Below are 23,333 nucleotides of genomic sequence, written 5' to 3' on the forward strand. Positions count from 1 at the left end.
AGGCCACCTTACTGGGTTCTGCACGCATTATTCGCCGATACATCACACAGTCCTAGACACTTGGGAAGCGTCCGACGTGTGATCCAATACAACAGCCAGCAGAGTGTCTGCTGTGGACTCATCTTGTTGTGTTTCAAATAATAATAATAATAATAATAATAATAATAATAATAATAGGCAACAGGTTGGAGAAGGCTGTACTGCAGGGGTCTGTGACTGCCAGCCTAATAAACTTCAATCAGTTTTAGATCTTAATAATAACAATAACAATAACCATTTATTATCTGTTTCTCCCTTTAGCTTGAGGTGGGGCACGACATAAATAAATCTATAAAATCACATTTAGGCAAAATGGCACATGATTAGTTAAAATGAGACAATAAAAGCATATATTAAAACATACACATATTAAAATACCCAAGACAAAAGTTAAAGCCCAATAATCATAGAATGTGATTTAAAAGTCATAGACTGGATAGGCCTGCAAGCATGTCTTGCCCCTATGTCATCTCAAACAAAACCAATAATAATAATAAATCTTTATTTATATCCCACTTTTCTCCCTAAACAGGACCCAAAGTGGCTTACAACATTATATAAAAGACCAAACAAAACAATATGCATATGTAAAACAATAACCTATAAAAACAAATTTACAATAAGAAATATATACCGTTATTGCAGGCAACTCAACAATACAGATGGTAAACATTAGCACGACTCAATAAAAGTTAGCCTTCTTGTCATTAGAGCTAAATGTCTTCATCAAAACAGCAGTGTCCTTACCTGCACTTAGGTCGCTTTTTGTCATGTTCACAATGAACTTATCCGGGGCCACACAGAAATCACTGGTACCCTAGGAGAATGAAAAATGCTTGAAAAGAGTCATGACAATGACCAGAAGTGGAACTCAAGAGGTCATAAGGCTAAGCTTAAACATTGGCCACTCCTGCCCTACATCTCTCATGAGAATGTCCAATCTAGTACCAACAGACACATGTCCAAGTTTAGAAGACTTAATGTATACGTGAAATTAAGGGAAGTATTCGTTTTCAACTTTTTGTCCTCAACTAACAATCTTTGTTTATGAGCATGTGCAAAAAGCAAATTTAACCTCCTAGATAATAACTTTCACAAAACCATTAAAATGAAGTGGGTATGTAAACAAGGAAATGCCTCCTATTCAACTGTATCTCTGTGGAACATCCAGCCCAGGTGAAAAATTGAACAGACGAGTTTGTAAACAACAGGAAATGAAGTTAGTAGTAGCTTCTACCCACTCCTTGCCCCCTTGACCTAGATCTCAGAAGGCTGCACCTCCCCCCCTTTTTTTTCCAAAATGGCACATGATTGGAAGCTATGGTGCATGATTTAAACATACCACACATCATTCTGCGGTGCAATTCTCAATGTTTAGGCTGGGGAAAAAAATCTTTTTTTAAGCAATGGGGGTGTAACTCATGCAAGAATCCTTGTGAACCATTCTTTCTAAGGTCACAGGGACTGCTCTACCTGCATCAAAATGAACGGGAGAACTGCACCATTTTACAGCTCATCAAGGCCAGCTCACCCTGCAAAGCGTCAATCCCCAGCCATCATACATTTAGGCAAAGGACATCAGCATTAAATGAATAAGGAAATTTGGGTGGGAGTAGTATCTGGAAGTATAGCTTACTATAGGAATAGCAAGGAGGCTATAATGTTTTCTCTGCCATCCTATCAGTAGGATGCTTGCAAGTGCAATTTGGTGACTGCAGAATGATTCCCTTTGCTAGTGAGATATAATGGATTGGTCAGAAAGGTAGCAAAAAAGATGTGCATATGACACACGGAGGTAGCAACAGCAGCTGAAGCAAGTGGAGGCCACCATATTTTGGTCTAGAACTGCCATAACTGATGCTTAGGAATTATGGGAGATGTAATACAAAACTCTGGTGGACACTACATTGCCTACCCTCAAAGATATAGTTTCAGAATTAATGCAATCTTAGCTTCACCAAAAGGCAGACAGAGAGCAAGCAGTTATGGCCCCAACGTTGTGCTTACCACTGCTGCAGATACATCCACTGCAAAAGAAGCCCAGCTGAGAATGAGTGTGAAAAGCCCACAGCACAGGATCCTGTAGACAAAAAGCAAATGGTAGGAGGGCAGAACTGGGATGCAATGGGAAGGCAGCGAGACTGGGAACAAGGCATCTCAACACCACAGATGTACACAGTATTTCAATATGCTTCAAAATCATTTTCAAGACCAATTAACTGAGTTACATGTGCTTATTAGGAAAAACAAGTTGTGCACTACCCAGATCATACTTGCTTAACATTTCAGTTTTGGAACATTTCTGGACTGAAAATATGGTGTTGGAGCAACTGCATAAGCACCAAAGATTCCTCACAATTTGGGGAACTGACACATCAAAACATTCCTGCACACAAAATTTTGTGACAAAAAGAGGGGGGGGGGGGCAGACACAAGTAACTGTGGCTGCTCCAACCCTCTCTCTTAATCCAGTCTTCCTTTTGCCTTATTAGCTTGTTTTGGTTGTAATCACAGAAAAGGAAAGCAGGGGGGGCTGAGAGGAGGAGAGAACTAACCCACCATCCCAGGCCACACATAAAACAGTGTCTGGGGAACACTCATAATATCTATCTGGCAAACTTCCGAATGCCCTTTTCACCCTTGACTGTGCTCTGATTAATTAAGGGGTTTTCATCAAGGGGAAGCAATCTCTGACCACATCAGTGCTGGAATGAGTCTCAGTTCACGTGCGTGCATGTATTGAGACACCCCAGAAAAGAAAATGTAGGGAGAATGGAGCTGTTTTACTAATACTATACTGACCACAAGAATTTAAAGACTTCCTTAAAAAGAACCTGCTCCTTCAGGGTTGCAAACAGAAATAAGTCACCCCCTGTTTTGGAGTGTGGTGGGGTGGCACCCTATTAGCCTCCAGGATATCAGGATGGGGTTAAGCTTCCCTTGAAGGTGCAGGTTCATAGCTTGGGACTCCTCCTGGACTCATCGATGAGCCTGGAATCTCAGGTTGCGGCAGTGGTTAAGGGGGCTTTCGCACAATTAAAACTTGTGTGCCAGTGGCGCCTTGGGAAGTCAGACTTGGCCATGGTGGTCCACGCTCTCGTTACATTTAGGATAAACTACTGCAATGTGCTCTACGTGGGGTTGCCTTTGCAGACTGTTCAGAAGCTTCAAATAGCCCAACGAGAGGCAGCCAGGTTAATAACTGGGTCAGCATACAGGAAGCACACAACTCCTATGTTACATCAGCTCCACTGGTTGCTAGTTTGCTACCGAGCACAATTCAAAGTGCCTATAAAACCCTAAATGACCCCGGCCCAATCTACCTGTCCAAACACATCTCCCTCTATGAACCACCGCAGAGATTAAGATCTTCCGAGGAGGCCCTGCTCTCCGTCCTGCCATTGTCACAGACACGACTGGGGGGAGGAGACAGAGGGACTTCTTAGGATTTCCTTTCAGTTATGCAACTCCCTTCCTGGTAAAATTAGATCAGTCCTCTCTCTCCTGTCCTTCAGAAGGATGGTGAAGATCTGGCTGTGGAACCAAGCCTTTGGGACAGTGCAATAAGGCAGCAATAGGAAACCTTACCCTGCCAATCAGATTTGATGTGGATGATTTGAGACTGTTTTAAACAGTGGATTTTAACATCGAGATAACTGATTTTAGTGTTTATGTATGTTTCTTGTTTTATGTCATGGCACTGAATGTTTGCTGTTTTTATGTTGTTCTCCGCCCCGAGTTCCCTTCAGGGTGAAAAGGGCAGAGTATAAATGTTTTAAATAAATAAATAAATAAATAAATATCTGACAGTGATGGCTTACTTGGCACTATGAATGCGCAAAGGGTGCATTAAAACCCCATCATCCCCCATCCATCCTCATGCAAGGTGTACTTACATAATAAGCAGGCATTTGGAGTGCTTAGCTAGTCCCAGACAGGCAATAAGGCAGATCACCAGGTTGAGAATGAACAGTAAGAGGTAGGAAAGCCATCTGCAGAGAGAGGAAGCTGATGAGACTCAAGAAAGGCCTCCAGGATTGGAGACCACAGACAATCCCCTACCAAGGCAATCAATATGAAGCTTCAGAGACTGCAGTCCCTCAAAACCACTGAATTCGCTTAAGTGCCAGCACCACTATCGCATTACAAGACAGACTGAAATTCAAGAAGCACACATACATCAATGATCTGAAAAACGAAAAAAATATTCAAGGGATTTAGAATTCAAAAGGTTGAAGTTGCACTTTGAAGAGCAGAATAAGACATAGCTTTGTTTAAATCTAAGCAGTTGAGCTCTAATTCTCTGAACACTAACCTGGGAGCAGAGCTTAGAAATAACCAGCTAAATTTGGCTAGTTATGTGTCATTTTTTGCCTTCCTTCAACAAGGCTTAACACGGACATCTGCTGGTTAACACTACTTGATGCCACGAATATGAGGTTTTGCCTCTTTATTGACTTCAGGCGATGGACTCAAGAAGAAGGCAGCAGTCAGAGAGCATTTGGGGTCATTAATAACCAGAGAAAGGAGAAATTGGACTTGGGGCACCTACATACAATATAATAAACTTATATCTGTGCATTGTGTTCTTGTATATAAGTGAGTAAAGAGGTAGGAGAGCCAGGTATAAAATAGTACACAAAATAATTCTGCATACACTGATAGAAGCGACTTGAGAAACTGCAAGTTCCTTTTGGTATGAGAGAATTGGCCATCTGCAAGGATGTTGCTGAAGGGATGCCTGAATGTTTTATCATCCTGTAGGAGGCTTCTCTCATGTCCCCACATGGGAAGTTGGAGCTGACAGACAGGAGCTCACCCCGCTCCCTGGATCTGAACCGCCGACCTTTCAATCAGCTGTTCTGTCAGCACATGGGTTTAATCTATAATCTATATAGTTCTGATTGTAACTTCTCCACCCTTGTTTTACTAATGAAATTCTGTGGTCATTCAGTGACGCACTCCCATATCACTGTGAAATACTGTCTTCCATATTTGCCCCTATACTGAGCCATTGTTGCTAAATGCCTTCAAGTTCTTATGGCAAGATTTGTTCAGAGCGGGAGTGGATTTGCCTTCCTCCGTGGCTGAGAAAGTGTGACTTGTTCAAAGGATCCCAGGAGGTATCCATACCAAAGCAGGGATAAAAACCTTGGGCTCCAGAGTTGTAGTCCTACACATAAATCACTACACCATGCTGGCTCCTATGCTTAGCCATATCATCTCCCATTCAAAAACGTATTAGCTGAAAATTAAATGACACCCTAATTTGCACTTTTGCTTTCAGGTAGTTTAGTTTTTTCATGTGGGGAAGTAGAAAAAGGAGGGTTGCATTTTTTCACCCAAAAATCACCAAAAAATCTTGGGGGGGGGGGGGGTATCACAGGTACCTGTAGTCTACAATAGAGCCATTTGGATCAGCTTTTTCTACTACAGCAAACATGTGATCTAGTGTTATGGAAGTTATAGGATAAAATATCCAGAAGGCTAGAGCAAGAGAGGAGCATGAGAAAGACTGGAAAACAGTCTCTAACTGGGGAGGAAAGCTTGGACTCAAGAAGCATGGACTTCATTCCTTGCCCTATAGAATTCTACCTCTGTTACCAGAGAGGATCATATTCACTTGGAAGAAGTTATGCAGGTTGCAGAATTCTGATCCTTGACAGGAAATAAGACCCAATCATCACAAACAGAATTCACATTTTAGGAAGAGAGGCTACTTAGATTCAGCTGGTTTATCTGGCATCCTTGTGTGTGGTGCTATTTCAAAGGGACAAAGGCAGGGATAGGCTGTAGTGTGCACTGAGCTCTGTGTGCCGGCCTGTGCATGAGAGCCACTGTCCTGCAGCATCCTCCGCAGCCCCTCCTCTTCTAGGACATGTAAGCAGCTCTCCTTCTCTCCCTGAGGACAGTGGCAAAAGGGGGGCTTTGATCCTTCCTCCCTCCCTGCAGATGCTGCTGGGTCTGTTGTATTCAATGGATTTCTGACTCATTAACAATGCAGAAGGGAGAGAGATCAGTGGATTCTTCTTCTGTTTCTGTCACCACCTGGAGTCCAAGAGGACTTAATTAATATTCTTTCCTGTGGCCATTTGCTGGGTGCAAGGAAGCAGCCAGCTTGGGGGTCCACTGCTGGGAATGTGGGCTAAATCTGTAAACAAAACAAGTAGGCCTACTCTAATCTTATTTCTAGTCCCCTCTGAAAGGGCAAAAGTTACTGCTTGAGAATCTAGAGAGTTTTTGTCAGTCAGAGCAGACAATGCTGGGATAGATGAACAAAGACTCTCAACTGGAATAAGGCTGGTTTCTATGTCCTAAAACTAGTGCATAGGTGACAAAAACCTCTTTTTTATTTTTTGGTCTACTAATCCGGGGAGCAATGTGAGCTCCCGCTGTTAGCTCCAGCTTCTGCCAACCTAGTAGTTCGAAAACATGCAAATGTGAGTAGATCAATAGATACCGCTTCTGCGGGAAGGTAACAGCACTCCATGCAGTCGTGCCGCCAACATGACCTTGGAGGTGTCTATGGACAATGCCAGCTCTTTGGCTTAGAAATTGAGATGAGCACCACCCCCAGAGTTGGACACAACTGGACTTAATGCCAGGGGAAAAGCTTTACCTTTACCTACTCCAAGAAACATTCAAATCATCATTGCCATTGGTCATGCTGAGAAAGGGTAGTGGTCTTCCAAAATAAAAGGGAAAAAGAAGGTAAAGATATCTAGTAATATTCTTGCGACAGCAAGATTTCTTTTCTTCTTTTTATTTTGTGACAGGCTAACATGGTCTTTTCTTTGAAAATTCCAAAATGTAATTGTTCAGGCTTTGTCCACAATTACTCTGGCAACAGTCAGGTGATCGTTCTGCTGCCTCATTTAACATGTAATTCATGGTGCCTGATTTCTACTTGCAATCATAAGCTTTTATGTGAGTGGTAGGGGCAAATGTTATAAACACTGTCTTTCATGCTTACACTCTTCAAAGGACATTTGCCAGGGAAGCATGTGCAGAGTTCAATGAAACAATAGTTTCCTAATTCACATACATGCAAAATCTGAAAGCTTAACATTAAAGCATTCATTTGAAAAGGAATAGTTAATACAGAATTACAGATGTGTAAATAATTATTAAAATACCTGTCTAGAATTTTTAGATAAAGGTAAAAGTTTCCCCTGACATTAAGTCTAGTCATGTCTGACTTCGGGGGTGGTGTTCATCTCCATTTCTAAGCCAAAGAGCCAGCGATGTCTGTCGACACCTCCAAGGCTGGCATGACTGCATGGAATGCCATTAGCTTCCCGGTGAAGCAGAACCTATAGATCTACTCACATTTCCATGTTTTTGAACTGCTAGGTTGGCAGAAGCTGGGGTTAACAGCGGGAGCTCACCCTACTCCCCGGATTCGAACTGGCAAACTTTCAGTCAGCAAGTTCAGCAGCTCAGTGGTTTAACCTGCTGTGCCACCCGGGGGGGGGGGGTTAATTGTGCTTTAAAATAATGCAATTAGCAACAAGAATTTAATAGTATTTTGCATTCTTTATTTTATGAACTCAACAATTTGCAGCTGACAAAGTTTTTCTAAGAAAGGCATCCTATGGATGGCTAGCTGATATGAATGGACAATAAATCATTAAGACTATGAAAACCCATGTGGTTTTATGCTAATTTCTGGGCACAATTGGACAAGAGATGCGTATTCAGGCTAAACCTTCCCCAGTGCTTAGACAACCTTCTGCACTCAAAAGATGTGCCGGAAAAGCACATGTAATTCCAGGAAGACCGACAGCTGTTCTGAGAAATCTAATAACAAAGCATAGGTTCTCATCACCCACCAACTCACTCTTTTATAAATACAGGAAACTCTCCCCACCTCTAAAAAGGCAATCTTTTTCCTTCATATTAAGTCATGCCTCTTTCAGTCAAACGACTAACCGCATCTCGTTCATTACATGCTGTAAACCAGCTAGGCCAATGGGATTGAGAAGTACTGTCTGTATCAAAGCTTCCCATAACCTTCCAATTAATCAAGACTAAATCAATGATCTTTGAACTAGTGGCCTCTTAACTGCTGGTACACCAGTTTACCAGCCTGCAAAACAAACCCATGACAACAGCCACAAAAGTAAGTCAACAAAGTCACAAAGTACAGATTGAGTATCGCTTATCTGAAATGTTTGGGACTAGAAGTGTGTTTTGGAATTTGAATACTTTTATGGACATAATGAGATATTTTGGAGGTGAGACTCAAGTCTAAACTCAAAATTCATTTAAGTTTTATACACATCTTATGAGCATAGCCTGACAGTATTTTTATACAAAACACTTTTCATCATTTTGTGCCTGAAACAAAGTTTGTGTACAGGGAACCATCAGAAAGCATTTTAGATTTTGCAATATTTGGGATTTTGAAATTCCAAGTAAGAGGTGCTCATTCAGAAGGGATATGAGACTTGTAAGCTGCATCTCCCTCTTCCACCCATGTCTCTTTTGTTTTGACTTTGGAGATAATACTTTCTTGGACCACACACTCTTCTATCTTAATGTAGCAGAGAGCTCCTCCCACTAATACCAAGTGCTACAAGGTCCCCTAGAGTTGTTCACGGGCAAGACTGTCCACTACAGACAGAAAGTGCCATCTGCTCCTCCAAATGCCTGCTCATTCTCATGAACAGAAATGTCAGTTGGGCCTGTTATGGAATGAGAGATGCTGACAGATGGACTAAAGAAGTATTTTCCTTTTAAAGCCTGCCTCTGAACGCTAAGAGTACACACACAAACCCACTAGGAGAAGCTTTGCGGAAAGAAGATGCTCTGAGTTGGACTGCGGGCAGGTGATTAGGAAGGCCAGCGATCCTCATTGAAACTGATTCATCTTTCATCCACTCCTCATCAGCAGTCCCTTCCCACCTAGATGAACACTCAGAGGGTTCACAGACAGATCAAGAGTTGGGCTGTCTTTTAAGCACAACACTGTCGCTCATTGCAAGAAGTAGTGAGCAAAACAATGGGGACTGTACTCTATCACCCTCTGAGCCCTCTCTTCATTGCTGGGTTTTAAATCACTCTCTCCTGATTTGGAGAGAGAGAAAGTGTAAGCAACAGAACAACATGCACTAACATGCTTACTCATTTATGATATGCCAGAATTCCCAGATGGAACAAAGGGATCTGTGTGCCACAAATCTCTCCTCGGTGACATCTGCTCTCACCTATAATACTCCACATAGCTGACCTCACTGGCAACCTGAGACAGGTCTACTGTCATGTCACCCCAGACAGGGAGCCCTGAGAGCTGCAACACAATATTGTCTGCCATCTGTTGCAGGAACTTGAGTGTCTGCACATAGTCTCCTCGAGTGGCAAAGATCTCATTCAGCCGGGCCAGGTGCTGCTCCAAAGCTATTTTCATCTTCGTTGTAGTGCCGGAGACCTGGCAAAAGACAGTAAAGACACCCATGAGAACCAGCAGCTTGTATCTGTGAATCCTCTATATTTTATATGGGTAGAAGGCAAGGTCAAAATCAGTTTGACTTTTTTCAGTTTTGACAGGGCAAAGGATTTCTTTCACTTACTATCAAATGCACAAAGGTCCAGGATTTTTACTGAAACTTTTCTAATACAGTTAATATTGCATTCTAGAAGAAACAGCTAAGTCAGAATAGTACATCCATCTCACTTTTATAGTGAAATTGACAGAGAGTTGCTGGAGTTAATTATCATAAATACATCCATAGAACAATTTCCGGGGGGGGGGGGGGGGGAGAGGGAGGAAAAAAATCAGAACAAAGCATCTTATTCACCTCAAAGACTAAAAACATAGTGGTACAAGCTTTTGCAGTTTACTTCAAGAGATGTAAGAGCAGATATGTAAAGTTACAGACACATACACACATAGTATGTGCTTTTCATTTGCCTCAGACTTCATTGTTTACTACAGTACCTACCCATAATCCATCGACACCTGCATCTGTACATCAGTAGTAGCTGGAGTTTCCTTTGCCCCTAACTCTCACTTCATTCTGGGTACTCTCACTTTGTGATGGTTTTGTGGTCCAACAATTGTCTCTTAGCTATCACAAGATCTACCCCTGCCAAACACCAGGGTCCTATGGGTTTGGCCAGGCCATAACTTTTCTCTATGACTTCAAACTGACAGAGCTGTTGAGCTTTGAGAACAAATACTACCAAGGCATTTTCCTGTGCTACAAAGCTCTGTTTTCTCACTCTAACCAGAGAAAAAAATTCCTATCTTGAGCTTAGTGTCTCTCTCCTCACAACTAATTTTTCCATGTTTGCAGCCAACATGCCCTTTGCAGGGGGAAAAGTTGCCAGCATGGCTTCTGACCAGTAAACGACACACAATCCTGGTAGCTGCAAAGGAAAGCAGCTGCCCCTCCAAGACTCTGCCAGTCTGAAAGGCAGATTACAAAAGCTTAAGGAAAGAGGTAATGATACACCCTGAAATAAGTGGATACATTTGAACCCAATTCCTTGCATTAATACATACACCAAAGGCTACAATACAGTGTGTAATAAAAGTGTAGAGTTGAGTAGAGGGGGGAAGTGCCCTAGAGCGCTGGTAGGAAGTATGTGTTCCTCCAGACTTGCTGACTGCAGCGTCCATCTTCATCCATAATTTGCTAGGCCATTTGGGGCTAATGGAAGTCACAGTCTGACAGCATGGAGGACAACACACACTTCCTATGCTTGCTTGGAAAAGGGTGGCTATGGCACAATGCAGATACGGCGTAGCCACTTTACTTCTTATTTCTGGGTGCATGTAATTTGACTGTAATGGCAGCTGAGAAAGAGGATCAGGAACAGACAGTGAGGTTAGGTCTCCTAGAATAACAGAATCATAGAGTTGGAAGAGACCTCATGGGTGATCCAGTCCAACCCCCTGCCAAGGAGCAGGGAAATTGCATTCAAAGCACCCCTGACAGATGGCCACCTAGCCTGTTTTAAAGCCTCCAAAGAAGGAGCCTCCACCACACTCCGAGGCAGAGAGTTCCACTGCTGAACAGCTCTCACAGTCAGGAATTTCTTTCTCATCTTCAGGTGGATTCTCTTTTCCTGTAGTTTGAAGCCACTGTTCTGCATCCTAGTCTCCAGGGCACCAGAAAACAAGCTTGGTCCCTCCTTCTTATGATTTCCCCTCACATATTTATATATGGTCATTATGTCTCCTCTCCGCATTCTATTCTATTCTGCAGGCTAAACATGCCCAGCTCTTTAAGTTGCTCCTCATAGGGCTTGTTCTCTGGACCCTTGATCATTTTAGTTGCCCTCCTCTGGACACATTCCAGCTTGTCAACATCTCCCTTCAATTGCAGTGCCCAGAATTGGACACAGTATTCCAGATATGGTCTGATCAAGGCAGAATAGAGGGGCAGTATGACTTCCCTGGATCTAGACACTATACTCCTGTTGATGCAGGCCAAAATCCCATTGGCTTTGTAAGCTGCCTCATCACATTGTTGGCTCATGTTTAATTTGTTGTCCACAAGGACTCCAAGATCTTTTTCACACGTACTGCTATCGAGCCAGGCGTGCCTCATTCTGTATCTTTCATTTAAATCCTCTTTTCCAGAAGAACATCACCCTTCTATCTTAGTGAAGAGATCACCCCCACCTTAAGACCTAATCTTCGTTCCCAGACCACAGCAATACAAGGTGCATCAACTGGGACCAGGGAGCAATACAAGCAATTTTGTACCCAGCACTATTTAAGAAGGATGCACCAAGACTGCTTGCCTCCCATTTCTTCTTGTTGCTGCCTTTTGTGCAAATGCACAAGCTCCCAGAAGAGAACCAATCAAAGCAGGACCAATGGGCATTTTCTATCCAGAGGTAATAGAGACAGAAATGCCTTTGGCAAAAAACAAAACAAAAACAAAAACAATTGCCTTGTTGGTGTTGGTCCCTTCACTCTTGTCTAGGAAGAGACATTTCAACTGGTGCTTTCCCCCCAAAATGTTGAAATTCTTAGACTGCTACTTCCAATTTTGGCCATTCTAGGGGAAAATATCAAACCTGCCGGAGCCAGAATATCTGTATTAGAAGAAGACCAAAAAGAGGAGTAATTCAACCAGTCTTACCAGCGAATCAATCCCGGAGAGCGTGTGATTAGCATTATCAAGGGCGTAGATCAGCTGATAAACCCCATCGTTGGTTTCGCTGTTGCCATAGAAACCAATGCCAACAGCAGCGCTGGGGGGAAACAAGCAGAAAGAAAGCAGGAAAAAAAACATGAGTTAGCAAAGGAAGAGCCGGATCGGTTTATCTGTAGCAAGATGTCTTGCCATCAAGGCCCTCTCTGACACTGAGTAGAATACTCAAGATGTTGAAATGAAAACTGAAAACTCTCTCAGACTGTAAAATGGATGGGATTCGTGAAAAGCAGGTAGAAGAGAGGGGAAATCAGTCTTTTTTTCCTATACTGGGGGCCTTTAAGAGACAAAGGGGTATTACTGCCTTTCAATGGTAAATCCTCCCCTTCATCTCAACCCCTCTTCCATTCCAGTGCAACATCTTAAAATCTTGAGTCTTAACTTGCACACTCTCATTACATGGCTAGTATCTACTGGTGTGGATCGCTAACCTGGGAATCTATACATGACCTCAAATAATTCCTTGAATCCAAGGATGGATCATTATCCCAAGCTCCTTTCAGAGCATGTCCGAGGAATGACTTATAAGTGTATGTTGGGTAACCGAAATGCATTGATTGCAAAGTGGAAATGGTTGAGGCTCATTTTATTAAAAGGGAGGGGGGGCGCTTTAAGAGATATTTGTGGTGCATTCATACAGAATGGCTAAACAAGGCAAGGATTTAAAATTGCTTTCCATTTTACTGGAAGTGTCAACTTTCATATGGAGAAGTAGCTCATAAGAGTCCACAAATGAATCTCAGGAATATGAAATGACAAATAGATATGACCTCTACTACCCAAGTAAATACATTTTAGCTTAGATCTAAGTGTTAGTCCCAATGACAGCCAACTTCACTGAAACGGTAAATATTGACTCAGACAATTTCCACTGATTCTAGTTGGATTAACAATTAGATCTAAGCCTTTGTCTTTTGACCTGAACTCATACTTCTCAACCACTTGCGGGGACTTCTGATAAACCCATCAAATACCCAAGGGCCTGACTTATTAGAGAACCACCTTAACAGTGTACTTTTATAGTATAACAGAAGAAATCAACATATTAATTCAGAGGTTTGTATTCCAATCTGCTATCTTCCTAGGTAATTGTGTTTAAAGATTCCAGCCGTTAGAACAGTGGTTCCCAACTTGTGGTCTGTGGACCACCAGTGGTCCACAAGAACTAAAATATGGTCAGCGGCCTCACCATTACTACACTGTTGCAACAAGAGTGAGACTGGTCTCACAAAATCCTCTCATAATGCCAAGGCGTATTAAATATAGTTCTCTGTGAACAAGCCAATGGTGACTAATGGATGGCATATGTTCTGCATCAGAAACTACAGCTGATGTGGTCTATCCATTGCAATTTTCTGAATCGGCACCCCAAATAACCAAACCAAAAGTAAAGTTGACCAAAAACTGATTTGTAAGCCTTTTGATACTGATGTTGGAGAGAGGTCCCTGGTTAAAAAAGGTTGGGAACCACTGCTTTAGAAGGTACACTTTAGCTCTTGATGGAGACCAGAAACTGCTACTGTTTATATAATGCCATCACATATAGTGCTATACAACAACCACCTATAATGTTGACTTTGACACAGAAAAAATGACAAATAAAGGGAGGGAAATACTGGCAGATCAGGTACTGTAATTAGTAAATTTTTGTTGTTATTTGCCATTGATCCAATTTTGACTTATGGCAACACGATGAATGAGAAACCTCCAAAATCACTGGCCAGCTTTCCCAGTTCAGGTCCTGCAAATTCCTTGACTGAATCAATCCACCTGTAGAGCGATCTTCCTCTTTTCATATTGCCTTCCATTTTGCCAAGCATTATTAGCTTTTCTAATTAGTTACATTGTCTCAAGATGCTTGTTGTTGTTGTTGTTGTTGTGTATGTTCAGAACATTTCTGACTTAGGGTGAGCTTAAGGCAAACCTAACATTGATTTTTGGGGGGCAAGGTTTGCTAGGAGTAGCTTGCCATTGCCTTTTCTTGAAGCTGAGAGAATGTGACTTGTCCAAAGTCACCCTGTGGATTTCCATCACAAAGCAGGGATTCAAACCTTGGCTTTCTGGATTGTAGCAGTCCAATGCTCAGACCACTGCACTACACTGGATCATGATATGGATAGATGTGTAAATGTGGTGCATTTCATACATATGGCTACGTATGAAAATACCGCAAAATAGATCTACCAAAACATACGTTTGGAACAAAGCTCATGTTGGTCTCACATATTTTTCCTCCATGAAAGTGATTCCAAGTAGGAAGAACTGAAGATACGAAGTGTGCCAGTACAAAATTGCAAACACCGCAAGACAGTCAATACTGTGAAATGGAAAAAGGCCAGAGATAAATTGCTTACGTATATCAGGTGTCTTATTACATTGATCCACTGACAGAAGTATATATCGTTTGAATCTAAAGTTTGGGAAGTTGCTTTCGAAAGGTAATAGCCTCAGGTCCTCCTTTTCTCCCCAGTACACAGCAGTTAGTTAAGACTAGTTGTGCTGTAGTACAAACTGACACTTACTGGTAGTTTTCCAAAAGTACCTAACACAGTTTGAAGTTACTTTTAAAAACCACCACCAACATCTGAATTATACGCACAGCCCTATTTTGGCATTACCCATATTACAGCAGAAGGCACTTTGTATTATGTGTGTATTATGTGTGTTTCCTTCTCAACAGTTTAATGAGTCTGCATCTTGTAATGACCAAACAACTAAACTGAGGCCACAATCCTGCCGAGTTCCAAATCTCCAATTTTGTTCTTAGTAAAGTTAATGTGTGAAGTTACCCTGTGTTAAGACACAACTGCATTTATCAGAGTTATACCCTTCATAGTGGGGGTGGGGGGAGCATAAATATTGGTAGAACTATGTTACCCCCCCAGCTCTGTTTATAAGCCTCTGCCATTGATCATTTCATGTTTGTAAAATAAAATACAATTTCTCCACCTGGCGCTTGTGCTCCATTGCCAGTAGATACAATAAAGGACGCCTAGCCTAGTTTCAGTCCTTCCAATTCAAGGGCTTAAAAAGATGCTACAAGCTGGCAATGCACTGAACTGTCAGCCATTTCTCTCCCCATTGATGAGAGATTTAGGCCAAAAGGCGAAACAAAAAAACAGAAAAAGAACTAAGCAGATTACGAGAATCTGCAGAGAGAGAGAGAAAAATACTATTCTGGATTGCAGCTGCTCCTTGCTTAAGCCCCAAGAGAAAGCAAGCAGAGAGAAAGAAGGGAGGGAATGCATGCCAGAGAAAGAAAGAGAATGTATGAATGAATTCCAAGCTTTTTGACCAGTTTATCTGTAATTCCCTTCCACCTCTTGTCAAGAGTAAAAAGGTCTTCCTCCTTTGAATGAAGGATAACATTCCAATAATTCAAAATGAATTTTTACATTCAAAGTTACAAAAGCACTCTGGTTTTGTATTCATATTCCTTACAGATAGAAATCCCTGCCTGTCCCACATACCAGCACACATTAGGCTACAACCTAAGCATCCACCTGCTCATAGTAAGGTGACAGCAATTGGATATAATTTAACCTGCCATGTATCCACATTATGAGATCATTGGCATTCTTTACAAATCTCTTAGTGATATACATCTGGGAAGAAAAGGGACTATAACCCCTTAGTAAAGTATTCTAAGTACTGTATACTCATTTATCCCAGGTATAGGTTGAGGGCAGGTTTTGATATGACCTGTGGATAAACTGAGTATTCTCCCATGGAGAGAGAAAAGCCCCAGCACTGCCTCAGGAGGTCTCCCATCTCTGACATCTGCTATAATCTTTTCCCATCCAGGCATTCAAAAAGGCAGGAAATGGCCCCATGGTGGAAAGACCAAAGGGCTTGCTGCTTCTTTTAGGTTCTCCCAGGATAGATTTGGCTCTCGCCTTTTGCCATTCTCCTCAGAGATTGTTGCTTTTTCGAAAAGAGTCAACCATGTTTTTTGGGGTCCATTTTTTTGTCAAAAACTTCTAGACTTATATATGAGTACATATCCTAACATTCTACTGGATGCAGCCACAACATCAAAAGAGGTATCAAACTGCTAAAACTGATCAGTGTAGACAGACTCTTAAGGTAAGCAAAACTAACAAGTTTCACAGTAAGGCATCTTGTTCTCTCCTCCTCTTGTCCACACAATCACCGTCTCTTGGGAGGGATGGAGTGGTTTACGGGATAAAGTGGGATAGGAATAAGGAACTGCCTGGTGTATTTGAATGTAAAATGAAAATATCCTCTGACGAACTTCTTTTAGTTCACTTGTCTTAGAATCCAAGCCACTGAAAAAATTGTTTCTGTGGTGGAGATGGTGAAAGCAAACCCCATAACCATATTGAATGCGATAGTGACTCAAAAACTTGTCATGGGGTAGTAAGACTACAGTAATCAATCATAATACAAGTATTTGGGGGGAAATAAGGGGAAGTATCTGAAGTCAGAGATTTAGGTGACTTTTCCATGGAATCTACCTTAAAATCACCACCAAATTCTATCTCATGTCCACATTCATAAACGAAACAGAAACAGCAAGGCCAAGGCATGGATCATACAAGGCCACCTTTAATAAAACAACACATGATCCTCCTCAACTCGTAGCTCCACTGTGTGGGCTGTCTGGTCACAGGATTTCTCCTCACACCCTGGGATTTCAGGGGAAATTCCAACTCTTGGCAGACCCTTCAGTCAAAGCCTTAGTGGAAGTGGCTCCATTTCACCTCTGTACTCTCATTTCACAGTTGGGAAATGGGACTGGGGTGGGCAGGAAGAGAGATTTACAGCTTTCCTTGATTTTCTATGTGTGGATCCATAAGCCAAGGGCATGTGCTCCAAGGTTGCAGTAAAATAATCTAACCTTGACTACTGGACTTATACTCACAAAACTCTGCTGCATTGGTCAATCAAAATTATCTATACTACCCAGTGCTCTCCAGTTAATCTTTTAATGGACTTCATAATTAAATGGGCCTTGATCTTCAGATATTGATGTATGTTTCTTTACTTCTAAAAGCACTGTGCAGCCTTGGTTCTGATTATCTTCTCTGCATCTGTTCATTGAACACTGAAGGCCAATTCTGAAATTAAGAGTCCTTACAAAGAAGATTGCTGACATATTAAGGTCACAGGATGAGACTATGGAAAATGTACAGGACAGTATTCACAAACTGACAAAACCTTTCATAGATTGCAATATATCTCACAAGTTCATAGAATTAGAGAAACAAAGAGCTGAATGAGACTACAAGGACCAGTTAGTACAAACTCTTTCTGTTATGCAGGAACACAGACTCAAAGCACTCTTGATAGATGGCCATAAGTCTCTGTTTAAAAATCTCCAGAGAAGGAGACTCCACCATTAAATAGTTCCTATCATTGGGAGGTCTTTCTTAATATTTAGGTGGATATTTTTCCCTGCAACTTGAATCCATTTCACTGTGTCCAGGTCTCTGGAGCAGCAGAAAACAAGCTTCCTCCATCTTCAATATGACATCCTTTTAAATATTTAAACATGTTTATCATGTTTCTCTTGACCTTCGCTTCTCCAAGCTAAACATATCCAGGTCCCTAAGCTGCTCTTCATAGGGAATGGTTTCCAGTCCTTTAACCATTTTGGTCACCCTCCTCTGGACATGTTCCAGACTGTAAATATCCTTCATGAATTGTGCTACCCAGAAATACTCCTTTTGATGCAGCCTTGAATTATAGTATTTTAAAGCTGTCACATCAGTTATGGCCTCTAAGTACACATGCCAATCAGGGAGAGCTTTTTTCAAAGTGTCAAAATTGGCATGAGATTTCCCAAAGCAATTTTTTAACCAGGGTGAAAAGAAAGTCAGCTCAGCCATCTCATTCATGTGGGGGAAGAATCTGTTGGGTTCAAATTTAAATCATTAGCACCTCCAATTTTAGTCTTGCCTCATCATACTCCACTTATTAACTGAAGCACAATCCAACCAATGCTGAAAACTAAATAGCGCATATACAAATAATAAAATAAAATAAAACACGTATGAGTGTAAAAGCATATTGATTCAGGCTCACACAGCCATGTTTTCGGATTTTAGCAGTTATGAGTGTGAATTATGTTTTAAATGATAGGTGGTGTACATTGCAACTTCTTTTGTAAACTTATACATTATTGAGGATGCTTATGATATATCTGTACATTCAGAATATCAAATAGTGCAGAATTAACTCTGCTGCCACTTTTTTAGAATTTCATTTGCAAATATTTAAGAGAGATTTCCAGCAGATCTCCTTCCTTTCTTCTGCTGCATTTTACACATTCTCTCTTTTGTGTAGCTCGCTTTCCCATTCACGATTCCTTTGACATTCATGCATCTAAAGCTACTTTTAAAATTATGGCTAGGCAAAAGTTTGGCTCTTCTGAAGTCTCTGAAAACCTCCAGATCTTTTGTGCCAGGGGCGATTCCTCCCCTTAAAAAGACAACAGGCAAAACTAGCCCATACTAGCCATTAGCGCAGGAGTTCATCCCCTCCTCCAAATTCCTCTAAACTAAAAAAGCAGAATACCACTCAAAATAGCAACCAAAAATGGTGTGACATTACTTCTAGCACACAAAAGCATAGTACTACAACATGGGGGGCACAAGGGCAATGGGCTCCATCCTCCACGCAGTTGCCCGCCTCTGCCTTACATGGCAATTGAAACTTTGGTTTAATAACTAAAAAAGAGGGATACAAACACATTTCCATCAGATATAAAGGATCCATTAGGATACAGGATATAGTAATCATTTTTCCTAGAGGGAAAAAGCCCAGTATGCTTCTCCACTTGCTGTTTCCATCTATTTCTGGGCAGCTGCAGTGATGATGAGACCAAATTTACCCCAGCATCCCATGATGGGCTGCACTACCCTATAAAACTTGACCTGGAAGTGAGCAGAAATCACTCACTTCTCCGATTCCTGGGAGCAAAGAACCAAACTAAGGGGTGTAAATTAGGCAATCTAATACTTCTGCAATTATTTCCATCATCTGTATATCTCGGGGGGGGGGGGGGGGCTTGGGAAACTGCAAAAAAAGAGTCTGGGACAACCTGTGGCCCATGTGCCATGCTTTCTTCACTACTTCATTCAATCTCAAGAACAGAGGATGGGTTTATGACAGGCAGCCACTTAAGCATTGCCAAAAAATAGGAAGTACACTCTCCTCATTCACACATCCAAACAAAGGAGAGAAAAGAGGATACAGAGTTGCACAAAATGTTCTAGTAGAGGGGGGAAATTGAAATAATCTGATTTTGGATCAAAATAGTTTACCATAATAAGGAAAACTATGATTATGTAGCCATTGATGTTTTCTATTTTATCCACAAATACCATGAAAACACCAGGTTGTCTTTAAATACCATCAAAACCGCCTGTCCAAAATGGATTTTTCTGAGGAATCCCTTGAGCTGGCATTGACGTGCGCTACGTGAGAGTGAGACAATCAGAAAGTGGTGCAGGCTGCTTGTGATGAACTCCTACAGATGGGAGGGAAGAAAACCCTCTCTTTGTCTTAAAATAGTCTGTACAGATTTACAGTGCTTTTACTCAAATCTTGAGATAAATTCATGGTGATACAGGCCTGAAATAGAAAAAAGCCTTGTGTGTGCGTGCGTGTGTGTGTGCATGTGTGTGTGTCGGGAGTGTCTTGAGAAACTGCAAGTCACTTCTGGTGTGAGAGAAGTGGCCATCTGCAAGGACCTTGCCCAGAGGATGCCCGGATGTTTTACCATCCTGTGGGAGATTTCTCCCATGTCTCCGCACGAGAAGCTGGAGCTGACAGACAGGAGCTCACACCACTCCCTGGATTCAAACTGCTGATCCTTCAGTCAGCAGTCCTGCCGGCACAAGGGTTTAACCCTTGTGCCGGCCAGTAAAAAGTAGAGAGAAATCTAGCTTAAAAATCTAGCCAAAAAGCCAGTAAAAAGTAGAGAGAAATCTAGCTTAAAGAGGTAAACTTTCCTGATCTGAATGTTCAGTGTGTGCTGCAACTCAGCATTCTACATCCCCATAGATTTGACCAAATCATCCATTTCATAGCATCTGACAAGCAAAAAAACCCCAAAAAACCAGTGAGTTAGATATAGAGATGCAGGGGGCGGCCTCCCTCTGATCGATGCTCTCACTCTGCATTTAAGATTCAAAGAACCTTGATGCCTAGGAGTTGGTGAAGAAATGCTCCATATGGCTGCGCTTGCAATCAAAGCACCCTGGGGATCAAAAAAAGCACTTAAGGTTGTATTATTACTCTGCCTGCTGCTCGTCTCACTCCTCCAAACGTTATGGATTTGTATTATTGCACAGGAGATACCATATCCAGAGTTTTAAGAAGCCCAAAGCCCACAAGGTCACGTGCTTGGGTAAGGAAAGAAAGCAAGTCATGGGAAGAGCATGCTGATTCAATCAGCATGTTTACTCCAAGACACAGATAGCTCTATTCAACTAACAGCCTTCCTCTGCATTTGGAGACTCGGATCACCCTCAAACAATTAAGCACTAAAGTTCTTGGAACGGAAGGAAAGTCCCTGGAACAGAGAATTGTATGAGCTAATTGAGGAGGGCATACAGAGTCAAAGGAAGGGCCAGCAGAATGCCATGTAAGCTTTCCAACAAGGCATATGGAAGGCTGGGAAAAGCAATCTGATGTAAGGATGTCACTTCCTCTGTGTTTGCATCCGGGGATTAACAGGGACTAAAATGGTGTGCTATTTCAATATGCTGGGATGATGGAAGACAGATCAAAGCTTGACAATGAGGGGGGAAAGAAGATCAAAAATCCTAAAACTCAGGTTATACAAGGATCAGGCAGGTTCATATAATTTGACTACTCGCTATACATCAGAAGCAAGGCAAATGTAATGCAGCTCATATGGGGACTTTCAGATGCACACAACAGGTTTAATTATAAGAACTGTGGAAAGGGGCTTCATTTCCTTCATTTCACCCAGAATTACATTTTCATTCAGTGAAAGAAAGAAGCCATGCATCCTAGTGATTAATGAGATGGATTTAGACTTGAGAGGGCCAGGCGCTTACTTGGTAACTTTGGACCAGTTATCTATTTCAACCTGGCAAGGATAAATCAGGAAAGAGGAGACCTGTTGACTTGAAAGAGAAGCAGAACACATACATAGCTAATAAGTAATACATAAATCACTCTCCATTTACAGATGGACTTTGGGCATCCTTGTAGATTGTCACGAGCGACCTACAAAACGAGCTGCCATCCAGGTGCACAGAAGTGGATGCAGCTCTCTGCAAGATCCAAACTGAAGTAAAGAGGTCAAATACAGCAGGAGTGATGATGTAGCCTTTCAGATATTGTTTGACTGCACATCCCATCAGCCCAAGCCAGCATAGCCAACAGTGAAAGATATGTCTAAATATGTCTTGATGGATTTTAACTGTGAATTTTTAGTGCTGTTTGTGTTTAATTCTGTTTTAATATTTGAATATTTTTATACTTTAAATTGTATACTGACGCTTTTACGTCAAGATGCTATCGGTCCCCTTTTGGGAGATAAAGTGAGGTATTGATGATGATGATGATGATGAAAGGAGAGACAGCACAGGTGTCCCCTGTCTTTGAAGCACAGGGAGATAACAGTTGTATTGCATGACTGAATGAGACAACTAGTTCCAGTAACTGTGTTTGTCTTTCTTGGCAGCTACTCACAAGGCACACTTATGGGGTCTTTACATCTCCAAATTCTAAATAACAGCAAGGCCACATGCATTTGTGGGCAGGAGTTCAGTTCCTAATTGGAGAGCTAGTTTATCATGAGCAGAAAGCCGTCAGCCTGGCCACAGAACAAGATGTGATCAACTTGAGCAAGGCATGTGCATTGGCTTTAAAGTGGAGGGGAAAGCTAGGGAAAAGCGGCCTCTCATTACATTAAAGCGCCTATTACCCCTTGATCCTTCCTTGGCTGTCTTCCATGACTCATGGCTCACTGGAAAGCCCCTCTAGGGTTTGGTTTCCTTTTGGGGGGGAAGGGTGGGGAGAACTATATCTCATTTCTTAGTTTTATTACTCCCCTCTTAGCTATTAGTTCTCGCTATATCCTTTGGATAGACTAACTGCCCCTTGGTAGTATATAGCATGTTCCCCATTAGTGGAAAGTTAGGAATCCACAGGAAAGGCAATTGATAGACTGTTGAACAAATGCAGGAACTGGCTTGCTATGGCTTTGCAAAGTCAGCCCTAACCAAAATCCCTTTTGTGGAAATTGCTGCAAAAGAGAGCAAGCATTGCAACATTTCCTTCATGCTGCTGGGAAAAGGGAGTAGTATTGCCAAAAGTCCCTGAAGCCCCAACAGAGGCAGTGAGTGTTTGCAGAACAAGATGTGATCAACTTGAGCAACTTGCAGATACAGAAATAGGGCTTGTGTCCATAGTTTTCACATTGCCACTGGCCCCTGGGAAAACAGCCTCTTTATGATGGCAAGGATAGCCCTCATTGGAGACAGGACACTTAGGAAAGTGAACTAGATTTCAGGGACAAATTAGGGGTAGCTTCTCGTGGGGTTTAAAAGCTTGCAATTCCTTGTGTGAATGTGTTCAGGAAGGGTGAATATTGATCGTACAAGTAAGATGACGTGACATGGTAGCCACATACCTGCAGTAGTAATAGCAGGAGCAATTGCACCTGTGCCGCAGGACTTGCTCTCTGGTGGTAAAGACATCCTTAAAGGTCATGTCACTGTTGTGAAGCCTACCATCAGCAGATGAACCTATACTGTACAAATTGTACTGAAACAATATTGGAGTCCATAGAAGATTCTTCTTTGGTGCAAAGCTAGAGGAGATTCCGTTCACATTTTGTTTACCTTAGTAGTTTTTTCAGTTTGTTACACAAATATGCCCTATGAGTGAACAAATGCTATGCTACAACATAGAATTTGATGGGCTAATCATGCTTACTTTGTGCATTGTTGCAGTCTTTCTCACAGCTCCTCATTATCAAAGGGAGACTGTGAGCATCTTCTTATTGTTGTGTGTTTTCAAGTAGTTTTTTGGCAAGATGTATTTGAGGGGTTTTCTCACCACCTCTGAAGCCCAAGGTCGCCCAATGAGTTTCCAGTGTCACAGTCCAACCCACAAACT

General features: G+C 41.9%; 1 protein-coding gene across 4 annotated transcripts in view; it reads right to left on the reverse strand.

Moving 5' to 3' along the window:
• Positions 1–23,333, reverse strand: part of TTYH2 (tweety family member 2) — a 78,933-nt gene that overhangs the window by 25,458 nt on the left and 30,142 nt on the right. For all 4 annotated transcript variants that reach the window (XM_067463872.1, XM_060764251.2, XM_060764250.2 and 1 more), the window contains exons 3-7: positions 12,138–12,249; positions 9,249–9,469; positions 3,936–4,031; positions 2,047–2,119; positions 787–856 (exon numbers count right to left, since the gene is read on the reverse strand). In XM_067463872.1, coding sequence (XP_067319973.1) covers positions 787–856; positions 2,047–2,119; positions 3,936–4,031; positions 9,249–9,469; positions 12,138–12,249 — 572 coding nt within the window. The remainder of the gene's footprint in view (positions 1–786; positions 857–2,046; positions 2,120–3,935; positions 4,032–9,248; positions 9,470–12,137; positions 12,250–23,333) is intronic.

Source organism: Anolis sagrei, chromosome 2 (genome assembly GCF_037176765.1).
Source record: "Anolis sagrei isolate rAnoSag1 chromosome 2, rAnoSag1.mat, whole genome shotgun sequence".
Lineage (NCBI taxonomy): Eukaryota > Metazoa > Chordata > Lepidosauria > Squamata > Dactyloidae > Anolis > Anolis sagrei.